General features: G+C 36.3%; 1 protein-coding gene across 4 annotated transcripts; it reads right to left on the reverse strand.

Moving 5' to 3' along the window:
* Window positions 1-3,029: 3,029 nt before the first annotated feature.
* Window positions 3,030-16,436, reverse strand: LOC113112973 (exocyst complex component 3-like protein 4). 4 transcript variants are annotated; one of them, XM_026278996.1, is made up of 14 exons: window positions 16,412-16,436; window positions 12,064-12,357; window positions 11,759-11,839; window positions 10,981-11,193; window positions 9,384-10,002; window positions 8,022-8,139; window positions 7,778-7,903; window positions 6,602-6,702; window positions 6,142-6,240; window positions 4,794-4,917; window positions 4,387-4,509; window positions 4,102-4,254; window positions 3,897-4,015; window positions 3,030-3,806 (listed from the first exon to the last, which is right to left on the reverse strand). In XM_026278996.1, exons 2-14 carry the CDS (start codon window positions 12,341-12,343, stop codon window positions 3,590-3,592), a joined length of 2,373 nt encoding a protein of 790 aa, XP_026134781.1. In that variant the 5' UTR covers window positions 12,344-12,357; window positions 16,412-16,436; the 3' UTR covers window positions 3,030-3,589. The 4 variants fall into 4 exon arrangements, with proteins under 4 accessions (XP_026134781.1, XP_026134778.1, XP_026134780.1 ...); XM_026278993.1 differs by lacking the exon at window positions 16,412-16,436 and adding an exon at window positions 16,237-16,379; XM_026278995.1 differs by lacking the exon at window positions 16,412-16,436 and adding an exon at window positions 14,095-14,156.
* Between the last annotated feature and the right edge of the window lie 323 nt (window positions 16,437-16,759).

Raw genomic sequence — 16,759 nt, forward strand, 5'->3', positions numbered from 1 at the left:
ACTTGACTAAACATATGATGGAAATTCCTGACCTCAGAATTAAAGTGAACTGATTCACATTTACGTCTGATTTTCCAGAGTTGAGTCAGGTTCCGGTTGACCCTCCAGAGTCGAGTCGGGTGCTCGTGGACCCTCCAGAGTCAGGGTTGCTCCGCCCTGGTGGCTTTCTGCATCGACCACAAGGAAGTGGTGGTTTTCTGCTCCGCCCTGGGGGGCGTCTGGTTCATCCACACGGAGGTGGTGGTCTTCTGCTCCGCCCTGGGGGGCTTCTGCCCTGACCACAGGTTTGTGGTGGTCTTCTGCTCTGGCCTGGGGGGCTTCCGCTCTGACCACAAGGTTGTGGTGGTCTTCTGCTCCGCCCTGGGGGGCTTCCGCCCTGACCACATGGTTGTGGTGGTCTTTTGCTCCGCCCTGGTGGGCGTCACGTGATGTCCTTCGTGGACTTATGTTTTTTTTTTTTTCTGTCTGTTTCCCTCTAATGACCTGGCCCTCCGTCCCTCCCCCTAGTCCTCCGCCGCTCCACCTCCCTCCTGGTCTCTTTGTCTGTTTGGTTTTCCCTTGGGTTCGGGTGGAGCATCTGGCAGCTGCTCCGTGGAGGAGGGGGTAATGTCACGCTGTCTAGTCTCTGTTTCCCTGGGTGTCCACTAGTGGGCTCACTTCCCCTTAGGCACTTCACATAGGCACTAGAATTCCTTTAGTCTGGTCCTGTCTGCACAGTAATTGCACTCCAGTTAATTGCACCAGGTGCAGAAAACCTATTGTTCAGACACACTCTCTCTGTTTAAATCTAGATTAAAAACACATCTCTTTCGCAAAGCATTCAAATAATGCATCTCATAATTTGTGACTGCAGTTGTATCTGATCAAATGCTCATTATCATTCTTTAGCTTGGGTTAAACTAATTAATTTTACTTGGGCAGAACAGCAGCTAGAGCAAATGTGAAATAGATTGTCATAACACTTTTATTCGCATTCCTATAGGTACAGAAGCCACTTTTAAGAGAGATCCCCCTTCTAGTCTCCCTGTATAGTAATCAAAGCCTAGCTTTGGAGATGACCAGCACAGAGACATATTTTAGGTCTACAGCGAAGAGACAATCCTGCCATTATTCACAAATAACCATTTCTTTCTACAACTATCCAACTTTTGTTTTTGTTTTTTTTATCAGTGAGCGGAAGCATTTTGACAGGAGGACTGAACAACAATTAAAAGAGAGTCATCAACAGGAGTTAATAATGGTGTTAATAAATAAATTGTCATACACAAAATTTGTCTTCTTCTTCTCAAATGGCCCTTGGAGATTTAGAAAGGGTTAAATTTTCATTTGTAAGGACACTGTTCTGTAGCTGTATGACAACCAGTAGTGAATATCAAAGCATAAATAAATATTACATATTTCATTGATGGTCCATATGATTACACTTGATTGACACTTTAGAAATTTAATAAAGTGTGAAGTTGCATTTTAAGGTTAGCAGTACCTTTATTTGATCTTATTTAAAGGTTTAAAATATTTGAACTAATTTCGGTTTATTTGTTTTTATTTTTTATTTGTTTCATAGGAACATCTGGCAATTTTCTGTCAGAAACGTTATAAATGCTATTACAAGCAGCAGCTTATAAAACTAATAGTCAGATAGCGAACAAGCACAGAAGGAAATGAAATAGGCCTATGCAAACACTTGCCATGAAGAAGTCTATTTTATGCAGTATAGTAGTTATATATTGTTGCATGAATAGGAAACTGGTAAAATGATCCACCCCAACCTATATATTAAAGTATTAACAAATTTTGATACAATAAATATGGTATACAGTGGGTAAGGAAAGTATTCAGGCCCCCTTAAATTTTTCACTCTTTGTTGTATTGCAGCGATTTGCAAAAATCATTTAAGTTCATTTTATTTCCTCATTAATGTACACACAGCACCCCATATTGACAGAAAAACACAAAATTGTTGACATTTTTGCAGATTTATTAAAAAAGAAAAACTGAAATATCACATGGTCCTAAGTATTCAGACCCTTTGCTGTGACACTCATATATTTAACTCATATATTTGCTGTCCATTTCTTCTGATCATCCTTGAGATAGTTCTACACCTTTATTTGAGTCCAGATGTGTTTGGTTATACTGATTGGACTTGATTAGAAAGCTCAGAGCCAGAACTGTGGCAAGGCACAGATCTGACCAAGGTTACAAAACTATTTCTGCTGCACTTAAGGTTCCTAAGAGCACAGTGGCCTCCATAATCCTTAAATGGAAGACGTTTGGGACGACCAGAACCCTTCCTAGAGCTGGCCGCCAAAGGGGGCTTCTACTAAATACTGAGCAAAGGGTCTGAATACTTAGGACCATGTGATATTTCAGTTTTTCTTTTTTAATAAATGTACAAAATTATCAACAATTCTGTGCGTTTATGCCAATATGGGGTGCTGTGTGTACATTAATGAGGAAAAAAAAAATAACTTAAATGATTTTAGCAAACTGCTGCAATATAACAAAGGGAAATATTTAAGGGGGTCTGAATACTTTCCATACCCACTGTAATTTAAAAGTGTTCATCACTCCAATAAAGAGAAAAAACATATTCCACAATCATCTACAAGTCTTTCTCTTTTAAAGTGTTCAGATGAGTTGTTTTTTTGTAGGGGTTATTATAATAAAGCACAATTCTTAACCCCACCCCAGACCTTACTGATCTTCAAAGCCTGGTTATGGCCATGAACACAGACCGATTTGATTATTTTATGTCGCCCTGCAAGGTAAGCGGTGCAGACTGTTTTTCATCATCTGTAGCCTAATACTTGGGGAACAAATAAAAACATATTTTATTTGGGAAGTGAAACATGTTCCATCTTCAAAAAGATCAGGGGCTTTTGAAACACAACATCAGCCCAGTAAAAATAAAAATACAATTTTTTAATAAAGGCAAAATTTTGAATCCAGAAAATTTAACCCAAATGTTTATTATTTTTCTATAATTATTGTTATGAATGGAGATTCATATTTAGAGAATTAAAAAAATACAAATCTGATCAGTCGTTTAAGCTAATGATGGAAAGTGCACTGCAGTGTTATAGAGACCTCTGGTGGTGTACAGAAGATGTTTTGATAAGGTTCTCAACTTTTACAACTTATTTTTATTTCTGTAAGAAGTCATTTCTGAGTGAAACCAATCAAGAAGACATCAATTGAACATGACCTGAATGTGATCTCATAGCTGTTCATAGTGGATTACTGAAACCAGCATGCATTTTTGAGAAAGCTTCTCGACTACAATGTGGCATTTAGAAATATCACACTATCAAGGCCTGGTACTATTTTATCATTATTTACTAACAACATTAACAAATGGCATAAGTATGATCACAACATACTACGACCATTTTAGCCCATTCTTTGCCTCGTCTATTTTATCCGAAAAAGCAACAATGTTTCAAGACCATGAAGGATTGACAAGAGGCATGAGAGCATTCCTTATTGCTCATAATATATTAGTATTGCTCATACTCTGAATTAGACTTATGGTCGCTTTCAAACAGTGCAATGATTTTGTCGTCCACTTCAAATCAAATGAAGTGCATTAGCTGTCTGGTACAATGAAGGACAGACAGGAGAAGGGTGTACCAGCCAGGCAGTCTGTGTTGACTGCTGCTTGAATCTCACTAAAGAGAGCCTGCTCTTTATTCCCAGTATTCCCTGTTCTCTGCTTCAGCTCTGCCAGCCGCTGTAGTATAGTATGCTTTTCCCTGCCTCTTATAATTCCCCGGAAGTACAGCACAGCTGAGACATGGCTCTTCCTGAAAGGGGTAAAACTTTAAATTAGAGTAAAATGAACAATTTTAAATTAACAGACCTTGCAAATTTACATCAAGCACTATGACTCTCACCTGATGTCTGGATAGTTATTAACTAATGGTTGTAAATTGTGTTTTACGTCACTTTTTTTGCACCCAATGATCATGCTCAGCTGGTTCCCGACTGGATGAAGCCAATCTAAGGTTGAGTTCTATAGAAAATAATATGATAAGAAATATATAAGGATGTTTCGATGAAAAAGCACAGCTGTGCAGAGTTGCGTTATGGAGTTCGTACCATATCTTGGAAAATCTCCTTCAGTTCCTCCCACTGATTTGTTATCTTAGTGGCAGCTGTCTCATTCTTCCTGTTTTTGCATGAGTAGTTATTCTTCATCAGCTGAGATACATATTCCTTCACCACAAAAAAGTGAGCTTTGTTCACAAAAGCCTAAAGAGACAAACAGTGGAAAAACAGAAAAAATATGGCTACAGCAGAGAACATTAGCCAGAGATGGCAGTAATGAGATGCACATTAATGTATGTGTGTAAATTAATGAAGCAAACTGGTTGGCACTCTCACCTGTTTATGTTTTGGGGTCATGAACTTGCTCTGATCAGAAAGAGTCTTAGTTCTGCTGATCAGCTGTGAAAAGTCTTCATCAAATGAAAACCATTTCCCTGTCATTTGTCTCCTGAGGAAAGGCTACAAACAGAAGCTCTTTACTACTCAATGTTAACTCAATCCACTATCAAACATATACATTTAGTTAATAATCAATTTCCTTTTGTATAATCACAGACATTATTGTTTATGATTTATATACTTCTAGAATCATGCACATGTATGGTTTTGATTTGTATTCCAATAAATACTTCATAAAGGTTGTTTGTCTGTTACATTCTGCCTGACACTGAGAGTCTGGTGTGACTCTCAAACTAATGCCGTTGTTTAACAATGAGAAAAGTGTGCATTTCAGAATCTCACACCTTGACATTTGTTTTGAAGTCCTCCATCACAGCTTGACTCAATCTGGTGGTCAGTCCATCGATTTCATTGTGAACCAGCCCTAGCTGGATTGGGCAGGTGTCTTGATAGCTCTTCATGTGCTCTCTGGAGAAAAAAAAAAAAAATACAGAAATTATATTGTATTATAGTACTGTAGTGTCATCTGTCCAAAACAGAAAATAGGGCTGGGCGATATAGATAAATAATTATCACGATATAATGTTTCATATATCGTTCGGAATCAAGAATCAGTTTTCAGTTCAATTTCTTTAGAACCTTTCTTAAAAAAACACTGTATTTTTAATTTACCCAATTTATTAAGACAAACAACAATTATTTGTTAACTCATTTTAGTTTTAACAATCAAACACAAAATAAATATCTCCATTCTTATATTTTGTATGCAGAACATATAAGTGCTAAGGAGTCCACCAAAGGGCACATGGGCAAAATAATGCTCCTCATTCAATTTTTTATTCAATGCAAAAAAAATATGACTGACTATAAAAAAGTGCATACCATCTGAACTAATATTTATAAATTGAATATGATTTTGTACATTTCAGAAAAGATTATGAACAAAGCAGCATCATTGTATTTAAGTAGCTTTATACAAATCACACAATTGCATTTAATATCAAATGAGGGCAGTGGAATGGAATAAACCCACCACAAAATCTCAATACGTGTTTGCTAAAAGTTCTTTTAACTTTACGTGGCTTTCTATTCATCTCTTGTATGAGACACGAGAGCAACAGTCATAGTTGTGTTTCAAAAACATGCCGAATCGATTGAACCGAACCAGTATCTTAAATAGGCCTACACCGTTTTTGCACTTGTATGCTATTTTTTTATTTTTTTTATTCAAATAATATTATTTCCCAGTCTCATTGCAGACAGGCACGACACTCATTTCAGCATGTTTGCGTGTTCTGTTTGTTCAGTTTTCTGTCTGCTTGTCACTCATAAAACGTGGAGACACATCCAGCGGTTTCCATCATTTCCCACTGTCAAGGACTTCCCCTGCCAAATGCCTGACTGCCTCTATACAGCACAAATTCCAAGTATTCACATGACTGATTGTTATTTTCGAGATTAGAAGAAAAGAAGAAGAAAAGATTATAAGATTAAATGAAAATTCTTCCATTGATATAAATGTGAATGGTAACGAATAGCTTTTCTCTGTCTATTAAAGACCTCCTGGCTTTGTAAACACAAAATCTTTCTGAATGGGTGCTTAGGAAATAATGGAACTAGACTAATGCGGCTAGCTATGTATTATTTCTGCTCCTCCCAAACACTTGAAAAAAATTTATGTAAATGACTTACTTCAGGGCACTGAAGCTGTTGATGTAACTGATGTGATACTCTGCCCAGAGAGAGGAGTTTGACAGAGAACTGCTCCACTCAACAAACGCTGACTCAAACCTACAAATAACCACAATCAGTCATACAGAAAAATAAAATAAAACAAACGAAAAGAATTAAATACTGCCAAAATTGCTATGCAATAAAACTAAAAATAAGGCAAAGACTTAATGTGCTCATGGGACGTGGTTTTGATCAAGTATGCGGGAAAGGTGTGTTGAAAAGCCTTGGAAATTATACGCCAATCTGTTTTACTATAATAACCGTCAAATTAGCACAGAAAGTTATAACAGCTGTTAAGTGAAGGAAACTTGAATAGTTGTCTTCTGTATATAAAATATAGATTACAGAAGCTTTAAGAGCTGTAGATTTACAAAACTGACTTCCACTTAGCATGTTACTGTAGTTATTTATCACAAACCGTTTTGGAAAGGTCTTCAGTTCCTCCAAACAGGAACGCACAACCTTCTGCTCAAGGTTCACATCAAGTGTCCTGGATCCTTGTACATTCCCTTTAATATTCTGGGAAAGAAAACAACATACAGTAAATGTGTTTTGTCCCCTGTTTTTTAATTACAGAGTCCTCGAAAAGATTTGGGCACTTAAACCACTTACAAATGTCTAAATGTCTTTAAATTAGATATTTAAAACCAAGCAGTATCTGCCCACAAATTGTGCATTTGTAATGTACTGATCTTACATATACCAGCACATTACCTATGAACATATTACACTAATATTTGACAAATGTCTAAATACCTTTTGTATTAATTTTTATACATATTTTTGTCATACTTCTTTGTGCGAAATCACAGCATTACAGTTTAATGCTGCCTCCTTGTGAGAATGATTGTAAATATGAGTTTCCTATAGTCAGATATTGGACATGAACAGCTTCTCATAATAACATGTATGAATGGGAAACTTGGAAATCGTTTCTAAATTTGGACACGACATAAACTTAAAGAAGGGGGAAACCATTGCTATTACGACTGCAACTGTTAAGTTCTATTAGTTTTTCCTACAACATCTGCATTGCTTTCTCTGCCGTTACAGTCATGTATGTTTATGTACAGTATATGTACATAAATATACATTCTATGTATTGTACTCAGTAAAAACATTTATTTGACTGAAACTTCAGAAACGTCAGCAAATATCATGGTAACAATAAATATGGAATGTTTATATGGTTGTCAACGAATGAGACACTACATTTTGTTCAAAATCCATTGAAAATCTTCAACACATGTAGGCTTTAATAAGAATTCCCTAAGAATTAGGCTAGAATGATCCTGGTTTCCTGAATGATTCCCATTTATTCTGACAGCAAAGCACTTGAACAGGACAAAATCATAATGAAATCATAAACGTGAAGCAGAAAATTTCTAATAGCATGCAAAGACAATATACGTTTCGGGATCACTATTAGTAAGTTAAAATACATGTCCAATACTGCCCTCTATTGGTAAACAAATGCCCTCGTGAGTTTGTAGCAGTATTAAATGGGAAATCAAAGGACTTTGCTTTAATGCTCATTTTACTTCCATATAAAACTGAGTGAAGGTGAGATAATTAAGAAAGTCTGCAGTCTTACCGTCCAGATGTCCATGTCAATGTGTGAGCTGTAGATTCCCTCATCAATCTCTGGTTTTCTCTTTTCTTTCCACATTTCCTCATTCTCCAACTCAATAATTCTGTTGAGTGATGTTTTCATGTCAGCCTGTCAAGAGCACAGATTACATTGAATTCAGAAACTAGCAGTTATCATCTGACATCATACTGTCAGTACGATCACGCTATTAGTGTTATCTCAGATGATAAATATGCTTTTATGCTACCTGTAAGCGACCACAGTATTTGTCTTTTATCTTATTCAGGAAATTTTTGTCCAGTGTCAGTACTCTCTGATCTTCCTTCAACTCAGGCTGCAGAGAGCTGCTCCCCATTACTTTCTCACTATGGAAACAACAATTAAATTCATAATTAAAGCCATAATCATAACCTTTAAAATAATAGTACAGACACATCTATAATCATAAATCTCATAATCAGTCATAAAACACGTCTCTCAACTCTCAAGGGATATCCATTGAATATTTGGTTCTGTGCATTATTGTGAAACCAAGTTCTTCTAAATGAATCTCATCAACTGGATCTAAAATGAGTATTCATAAGGATTGAAGGCAGCTGGAATAAATCAAGATGAGCTAGTCATCATACTGAACCAAAACTGTGTTTGGGTCATTTAAAAACACTAGACCTTTCATGATTTGAGAAGTGGATGTTTGGAGCTCTGGACATTCACCTGATTGGCACAGTACATCAGTCTTTTGATTAGCTTATGTGAATGAGAATTTGCATCATCCAGGTATGATCAATGACATCAAATGCCACTCATTCTCGGATCAAATGTTATTGTTATGAAAATGGTGTGGTGTATATGTGAAGAATAACTGTAAAATTGTCATGCAAAGCTATTGTATAATTTCAGAAGATCTCAAATATATATTTTTTGTTCAACAGTTTGGCAGATATAAATTATTTAATTAATGCAGATATTAATGCAGTTTGATTATTAATGCTTTAATTAAGCAAAGATGCATTTAATTGACCAAAAGTGACCAAAATACATTTAGAATGTTACAAAAGGTTTTTATTTCGATCCTTTTGTTTAGAACTCAAAAACTGTTTTCAACATGATCATAATATGCAATGCTTCTAGAGCATCAAATCAGCATATTAAAATGATTTCTGAAGGATCATGTGACACTCAAGACTGGAGGAATGATGCAGAAAATTCAGCTTTGCATTACATGACTAAACTACATTTTAAAATATTGAAAACAATTAGGCCTATTTTAAATTGTAACAATATTTCACAATATTACGGTATTTTGATGCAAAATTTGAAATATAAAAAAATTCAGTCTTACCAACCCCAAACTTTTGAATGATACTGTAAATTAAATAATGAAATATGTATTTCATGATACTTTCATGGTATTTTTTATCATTTCCAAACTTGCCATTCTTTTTTTATTATGTGGAACAAACAGCCAGGATATTCTTCCAAAATTCACCTTTTAAAAATATAGTTCATACAGGTTTGAATCAGCATGCTTTCAATATAAAAAAGGGTTTTAAGTTATATTGACCTTCTGTATTTACAAAAACTTAATCTAAACTGAGGAAAACCTCACCTGGGGTAGCGATGAATAATGAACTCTAGAAGAGCATAGTAATCTTTCAGCTCTATCACCTTTTCCAGAAGTCTCTTTAGATGCTCTCCTACAGCCTCGTGATAGCAGGACACATAGGTTTGAAACACATTAAAGTCTTCTGGATATGGGCTCTGAAGCTCATTCTTCACTCTCTCCAAATCCTCCACCACAGCTTTACCCAGACGCCCTAGATGCACTGCCAGCCAGGGTGCGTTCTGCTCTGGGCTGTCCAGATGAACTTTCTTCAGTGTATCTCGAACCCCGTTTAGCACTGCATCCCTCCATGCTTCCCTCCATCCCTGCATCGCTCCTGGCTCCCCCTGCCTCTTTTCTTCCTCTAGGATAATCTGTGCTACATACACCAGCAGCTCTTTATTGCGTGAGGGAAGAGCACTGGAGTTGCGTACGATGTCAAACATTTTGCTCCTTAATGTGCCATAGAGCAGACTGAGATCTTTCTCTTTATTGACTAGTTCGATGGGATAGTCTTCTTGATCCAGAGCTTGATGCTCCTTCTGAAACTCTAGGCGTAGAGACAGTAGATTCACATAGGCCTCCTCTAGAACTTCCCTCTCTATCAGTTTGTTAATCTCCATTACTGCAGAAAATAACAGAAAAAAGGATAACAAAAAGCAAAATATTAGAGTTGTGTCCTGTTACTGACCATAACACAACTGTGTCAACAACTATCATATTTCTGTCATGAATGTTACACAAAGTGCCTAAATACTTTTTGTATTCATTATTATATTAAAATGCTTCTATCTAGATCTCTGCCACATGAGCTCATGTTTTCCAAAAAAATGTTTTGTAATATGCTCTGTTAACCACTGAATAGCATCGAAGTGTTTCTGATGTGTTCTGGGTAATGTCAGCATATGTAATGTGCTTTACAGATAAACGCTAAACAAAACATACTGAACAAAATGTAACTTTGATTGTATGTCCTCTTAATAACAGGTGTGCTAAAAAAGCTCCAGTCTTCAGTATCACATGATCCTTCAGAAATCATTCTAGTATGATGATTTGCCTCTCAAAAACATGACTTATTATTATAACTGAAAAGAAATACGCTTTAATATATATATATTTTTTTTGCAGAAATTATTATACTTTTTTTTCCAGCATGAATAGAAAGTTCAAAAGAACATGTATTTAGACTTTTTTTAAAAACATTATAAATGTCACTTTTGTTTACTTAATGCTGAATAAAAGTTGGGTTACACAACCCAAACTGGAAAGGTAGTGTATATGTGGATTGTCGTTCAGCATGACATATGGTTATACACCATAAAATCCCATTTTAAACCACATTTAAAAAATAAAAATTTTGCATTCCTTTTAATGACCTAATTTTAATTCAAAGAATGTAAAGACCCTTGCTAAGAGCAAACTTTTTTAAGGTGATATTAAGGAAAGTAAAAATAAACGTGAGTACCGCAAATGACCCAAAAGTTATTGGTGTAACACAAATATTAACCAGTCTAAATATCTAAAACATTAATTAAATTTTTTATCTGAAACCATGATGTTTATAAATGCTTTGTCAACTGCAGAGGGACATGCACACACTCACCTGACAAAGGCATAGGTGGTATCTCTGGCAGAGTATATGTTTTTCTGAGCTCCAACACTGTATCTATGACCTCTGTCTGCTCTTCAGAGGAAGTCTTCGCCTCTGTGACAGGTTCAAGTGGTTCTTGTTTTTTTTGTTTAGTACCCAGACCCAAACTCTGCCTGATCGAGGCCCCTCTCTTGGCCAATGAACCTGTTATTTCAACTGCAGAATCTGAGAATAAAACAAACAGTTACTGGAGATGATTTATGTATTATGTATAACATTCAACTGAGCAAATGGTAGTAAAAAAAATATCAACAGGACCATGTAATATGAAAACTCTTTTTTCTTAACCAGTTACTTATATAGTAAAGTATTTTACTCTAAATCTGTCCCTTTTAGTGAATAAACATTCATAGTTTAATAAGAAAATCTAACATCTTTTAATGTACACTAACGCAGTGGATTTGTGAACCCTCCTTACACCTGATATAATAAACATGATATAAAGGACAAGAGGACACAATCTTTGTTCATGCAACTGTTCTATTAATTCTAGAAGTAAACATTGTAAGGTGTGTTGTTTGTTTTTAAATATGTATAAATATGAAAAAAAGTTGTGGTGTGAATTGTGAACTAAAGCTTAAACTCCCAAAAAAAGTAGCTACAAAACATTTCAGCAGCAAAACGTTCTGTATTGTTTGCAACATTTACTATCAACACTTCCTGTCATGATAGCACACATTGTTTTTCGCTTGTCTAGAGGTGAATCTAGTGACATGCAAAGACCAGTCACCTGACATAGTTCTGGCAAGAGAAGCCTTTCCTGCCTTTGGACTCTGAAATGAAGATTGCGAGGGAGATCCTTTGCTCAAACCTGAAGAGAGAAACATGCAAGGAGCTTCAGCTAATTAAAAGTTTCTTAAACTGTTTCTTGTCTAACAGTTCACTTGATTGTTTATGATAAGGGTTAAACTAGCACTGTTGTACACTCACACACTTTATAAGTACCGTAACCTCTGCTTTATAAATTACTGAACTTGAGAAGCCATTGTCACAAAAAGCAACACTTTTCACCACGTCTAGTGGTTAAACACTTACTTGGAGAGTGCGGTGGTCGTAATGGAGAATTTGAGCTTTGGTCATCACTGTTCTCTGACCTTTTGTTTTTAAATACAATAGGGCTCTTTTTACTGACCGCTTTCAAACTTTCTCTGAACGACATCCTGAACCCAAGACTCTTCTCTTTGAGTGGACTTTCCATCTGTTTTTCATCATTTTTCGAACCCTTGGTTGCATCCTCAGCCCATTCTGATGGGTCATTAACCTCATTTCCAGCATCTACTTCTTCTTTTGTAGTTTCTGCCATTTGACCATGCATTAGTCAGATAAAGCCTGCAGAAAACAGATCAAGAACTTTAAGAAATCACGAATTATTGCACTAAAAATACAGCGGAAGGTTTGACCGTGTTGACCATTAGACCCGTGTGTGTTAGAATGCAACTGTTGAATCTATCAGCAAGTTCATCATGATGTCGGGAGTGTTTTGTTTACTGACAACATGGCATTTTTTTTTTTTCACAGGGGTGTAGATGGCATACGTTGTCATAACAACAAAAAGACGTGAACTCATATTAACACACTGAACAGCCAAAAAAAGTGAATGAGTCATGGTGTGTAGTGCCGTTCTACTACAGATCTTTAAACAATTAGGCTACACACACCTCACATATTCCATAAATACCATTATACCATGTACAATTTTTTAATGTGAGATCTCAAAAAGCTCAAATTCTTCAATCACAAACGAGAGCGATAACAATGTTAACCTTCTTAATCTGCCTGGAAGTTTCAATTTAAAGTGTTCAATTTAAAATGTAAAGTCATTTCACAATATGGGTCGCAAACTTAATAGATTTTAACCTCACTTATGGTGAATACTGATAAAGTAGGACACTTCAGGAAATGTTACTTCTACCACAATTTAACCTGAAATTACACTTTTATGGAAAGCTTAGGATGTCTTCCGTCCAAACCCCATATTTCTTTTAGGCAATACAAGTCAAGTGGTCAAGCACATTTCCTTGTGCTTGTTCATTTTGAGTGTTTTTGTTCTACGAGATTAAAGTGTCCACTTATTTAAACCTAACTCTAATTTTAATCCATTCTGAAGTAGCCAACATGTCATTACACTGAACTTACACATCTGTTAATACACTCTACACTGCAGTTCACAGCCAAACAAGAGGATTGCTGTATAAGTTAATCATAAACGTCTAAGACATGGTGTCCCACTTTAGATTATTAAATATAACCTCGGTTTTTAAGATGAAAGGTTGGAACAAGTTTCTGATTTATGGAAATATCTCCTATATTACACCGAAAACAACAGCATTTGTGTTTAACTATGGCATTTTGAGGAAATTACACCATGATACATGTTTGTAAAGGACTGAAATGGACAACACATGGCAGCGTTTTCTCTCTGAACTAGATTACACTACACCAACAGCTCAAATAAATTCGTTACAATGACACATTACAGTAATGTGACTTCAGTTTTCAGCGTTATAGCCTAACACTAAACTCTCTGAAGCTGTCTGTTATTAGCACTTCCACGGAAACCCGGTTTAAAGGTAGCGGAGTAGCTTGAAGGTCAGACACCTTTAACGTGTTCAAAGGTCAGTCAATTCACCTATAACACGTTTACAAACAAACGTAGCTATTATTACTTTAAAATTAGTTTATATATATGTTTGTAATCATCGCACGGTAAATCGATGCCCGTGTTACGGTTTAACTGGTTACCGTGTTATCTGGTGACCAACTTCCTGTTTAGGTCTCCGCTGCAGATGTGCTGGAACGACGGCAGCAGATTCGCCGATTCTGAAAGCACAAACTGACGTGATATTAAGTGCCTAATAAACGCAGACTTGCTCATTGCATGATTTTGATATTCTTGCAGAGATAACAAGTTATATGTATGATCGCCCGTAGCGGCTGAAGTAAGTAGGATAAACCAAAAAATAAAATAAAGTAAATCTGTGTTGGCACGGGTTTCGAACACGCGCTAAAAGACGACGCGCCGCGAGACGACACTCACGAACCACCGAGCCATCGATCTTTACATACCCAGCTGCAGATCTCTGGATTCAACACAGTACTCTCGGCGTCACATCGTGAAACGGGCTGAATCAAGGAACTGTGACCGTGTTAACTTGTGACCTCTGTTTGCAAGCCAAAATCAATTTTACTGTTGCTATAAGTTAACATTTCCAGCCAAAGCGCTTCTAATGCTGCTAAATGATTTGATACGATCTGAAAATTACTCATCGTCAAAAATTACGAATCCCATTAATGTAAACATGCATAACAACAGCCCAACGTTTAAGTAGCTTAGTTCCCATTGGTTCATTGGCAAAACACATTCTTACAGTGGCAGGCTGCCCACATACACTTCTTATTTTACAACATAAAAAAGATATATATCACCTGTCATCTATCCAAGACAACATTTAAAGTGTTACTAAATAGCCACAACTTTTAAAGAGTGTCAAAAACACTAGTAAAAATCAGGATTTCGAAATGGATCCATATCTGTTGGGACATTGTTCCCATGCAACCTCTCGGCCACTGTCAAAATATGTATATGACAAATTTCCACACAATCCCTTTTATTGTAAGATACAATGGATTTATAGGTACAAGGAATTTATCTTGGTGTACTAGACATTTGTGAAAAATACAAAGAAAACAAAATGAATCAAAGAAATGTTAATGCTCAAATCAATCATGCTACAAAAGACGGTGTACACAGAAGTGGTTCATTTCACTGGTTCATAATCACTAAGCTCATTGGTTTGACGATGCCATCACTAAATCAATGAACTGACTTTAGCTGAAAAATGACTGTTGTTCTCCATTTTCCTGTTGACTCTGTAAAGCTGCTTTGACACAATCAGTATTGTATAAAGCACTATATAAACAAAGGTAAAAAACAAATTCATATAACACTTCTAGAGGACTTTTCACTGCTTTACCACACACACACTTAAACACAAGCAGGACAAATCAAATCTTCCTCAATAGGAGGCTGACCAACACAGTTCCAGTGAAACCATAGGTCACATGTGATATTAATCTGTGAAGAATGCATGTTGCACTTTAAAGACAATGTGCCTGTGTTAACTTGTTTATCATCTATTTTGTTTAATAAAGATTATGTGAAATATTATCTATTATATTATCTAAATGCTGCTGAAAACCTGAATAAAAACATCACAGAACATTTTCACAAGCTTTAATGGTTGTAACGGAAATGGCCATTTGGGTTCAATCAAAACTTTGATGGTCTTTGCATGTAAGTCTTTAATGATAATTATATGTAGTCAATTGTGCTTTGTGTCTAGTTGATTTCAATTCAGATGCATACAATCACAACCATTCAAGCAGAAAAAATATGTTGCAAAGTTATTTAAACAAAGTAAATTACACTTTACAGCAAAGTAGTGCAACCTATTATTATTAAATATTGTTCCTCAAAGTGAAATGATGCTTTCTGTACATCTAGTTTTGCAGTTCATAGCCAAGAAGTGTATGTGGGCAGCCTGCCACTGTAAGAATGTGTTTTGCCAATGAACCAATGGGAACTAAGCTACTTAAACGTTGGGCTGTTGTTATGCATGTTTACATTAATGGGATTCGTAATTTTTGACGATGAGTAATTTTCAGATCGTATCAAATCATTTAGCAGCATTAGAAGCGCTTTGGCTGGAATTGTTAATTTATAGCAACAGTAAAATTGGATTTTGGCTTGCAAACAGAGGTCACAAGTTAACACGGTCACAGTTCCTTGATTCAGCCCGTTTCACGATGTGACGCCGAAAGTACTGTGTTGAATGCAGAGATCTGGAGCTGCTTATGTAAAGATCGATGGCTCGGTGGTTCGTGAGTGTCGTCTCGCGGCGCGTCGTCTTTTAGCGCGTGTTCGAAACCCGTGCCAACACAGATGTACTTTATTTTATTTTTTTGTTTATCCTACTTACTTCAGCCGCTACGGGCGATCATACATATAACTTGTTATCTCTGCAAGAATATCAAAATCATGCAATGAGCAAGTCTGCGTTTATTAGGCACTTAATATCACGTCAGTTTGTGCTTTCAGAATCGGCGAAACTGCTGCCGTCGTTCCAGCACATCTGCAGCGGAGACCTAAACAGGAAGTTGGTCACCAGATAACACGGTAACCAGTTAAACCGTAACACCCGCACTCACCTGAGATCCGATTTCCTTGTCAAAGTCAGCCCCTCGCAATTATCGGACACTTTTCACATAAGATATTGCATTAAAAAAAGATGGCAAACGCGCCGCACCGAGAGGTTCAACCTCAAACTAATCAATGTCCCGTAAACACAGAGCTAAACCACACAACAGAGCCTCTGGTATTCACCTTGAAACGTCACTGAGAAGGTGCACTGGGGCGCTCTGGTGGCTACAGAGACGACAGTAGCTTCAGATTTTAGTTTCAGATTCTCTACAGTTCTAGACAGAGTTGATTACACATCACTTTCTGATTCCCATATTCTATGGAAATACAATTGTGCCTACTACTGAGAAAAAAAAAGTGGTTATGCAAAGCATAGTTTCCTTTATGAGCAAAGTAGCTGATTCACAAAACAGCCATTCCAGTGCCTTCTTGGGTTTATTTATTTATTTATACAAATGGTTAGTACATAAAAATTCGGAGTATTTATTATTATTATTTTTTATTAAAATACAATGTTATTATGCAAACTAA

This window comes from Carassius auratus, chromosome 13, assembly GCF_003368295.1.
Source record: "Carassius auratus strain Wakin chromosome 13, ASM336829v1, whole genome shotgun sequence".
In the NCBI taxonomy this organism is placed as follows: domain Eukaryota; kingdom Metazoa; phylum Chordata; class Actinopteri; order Cypriniformes; family Cyprinidae; genus Carassius; species Carassius auratus.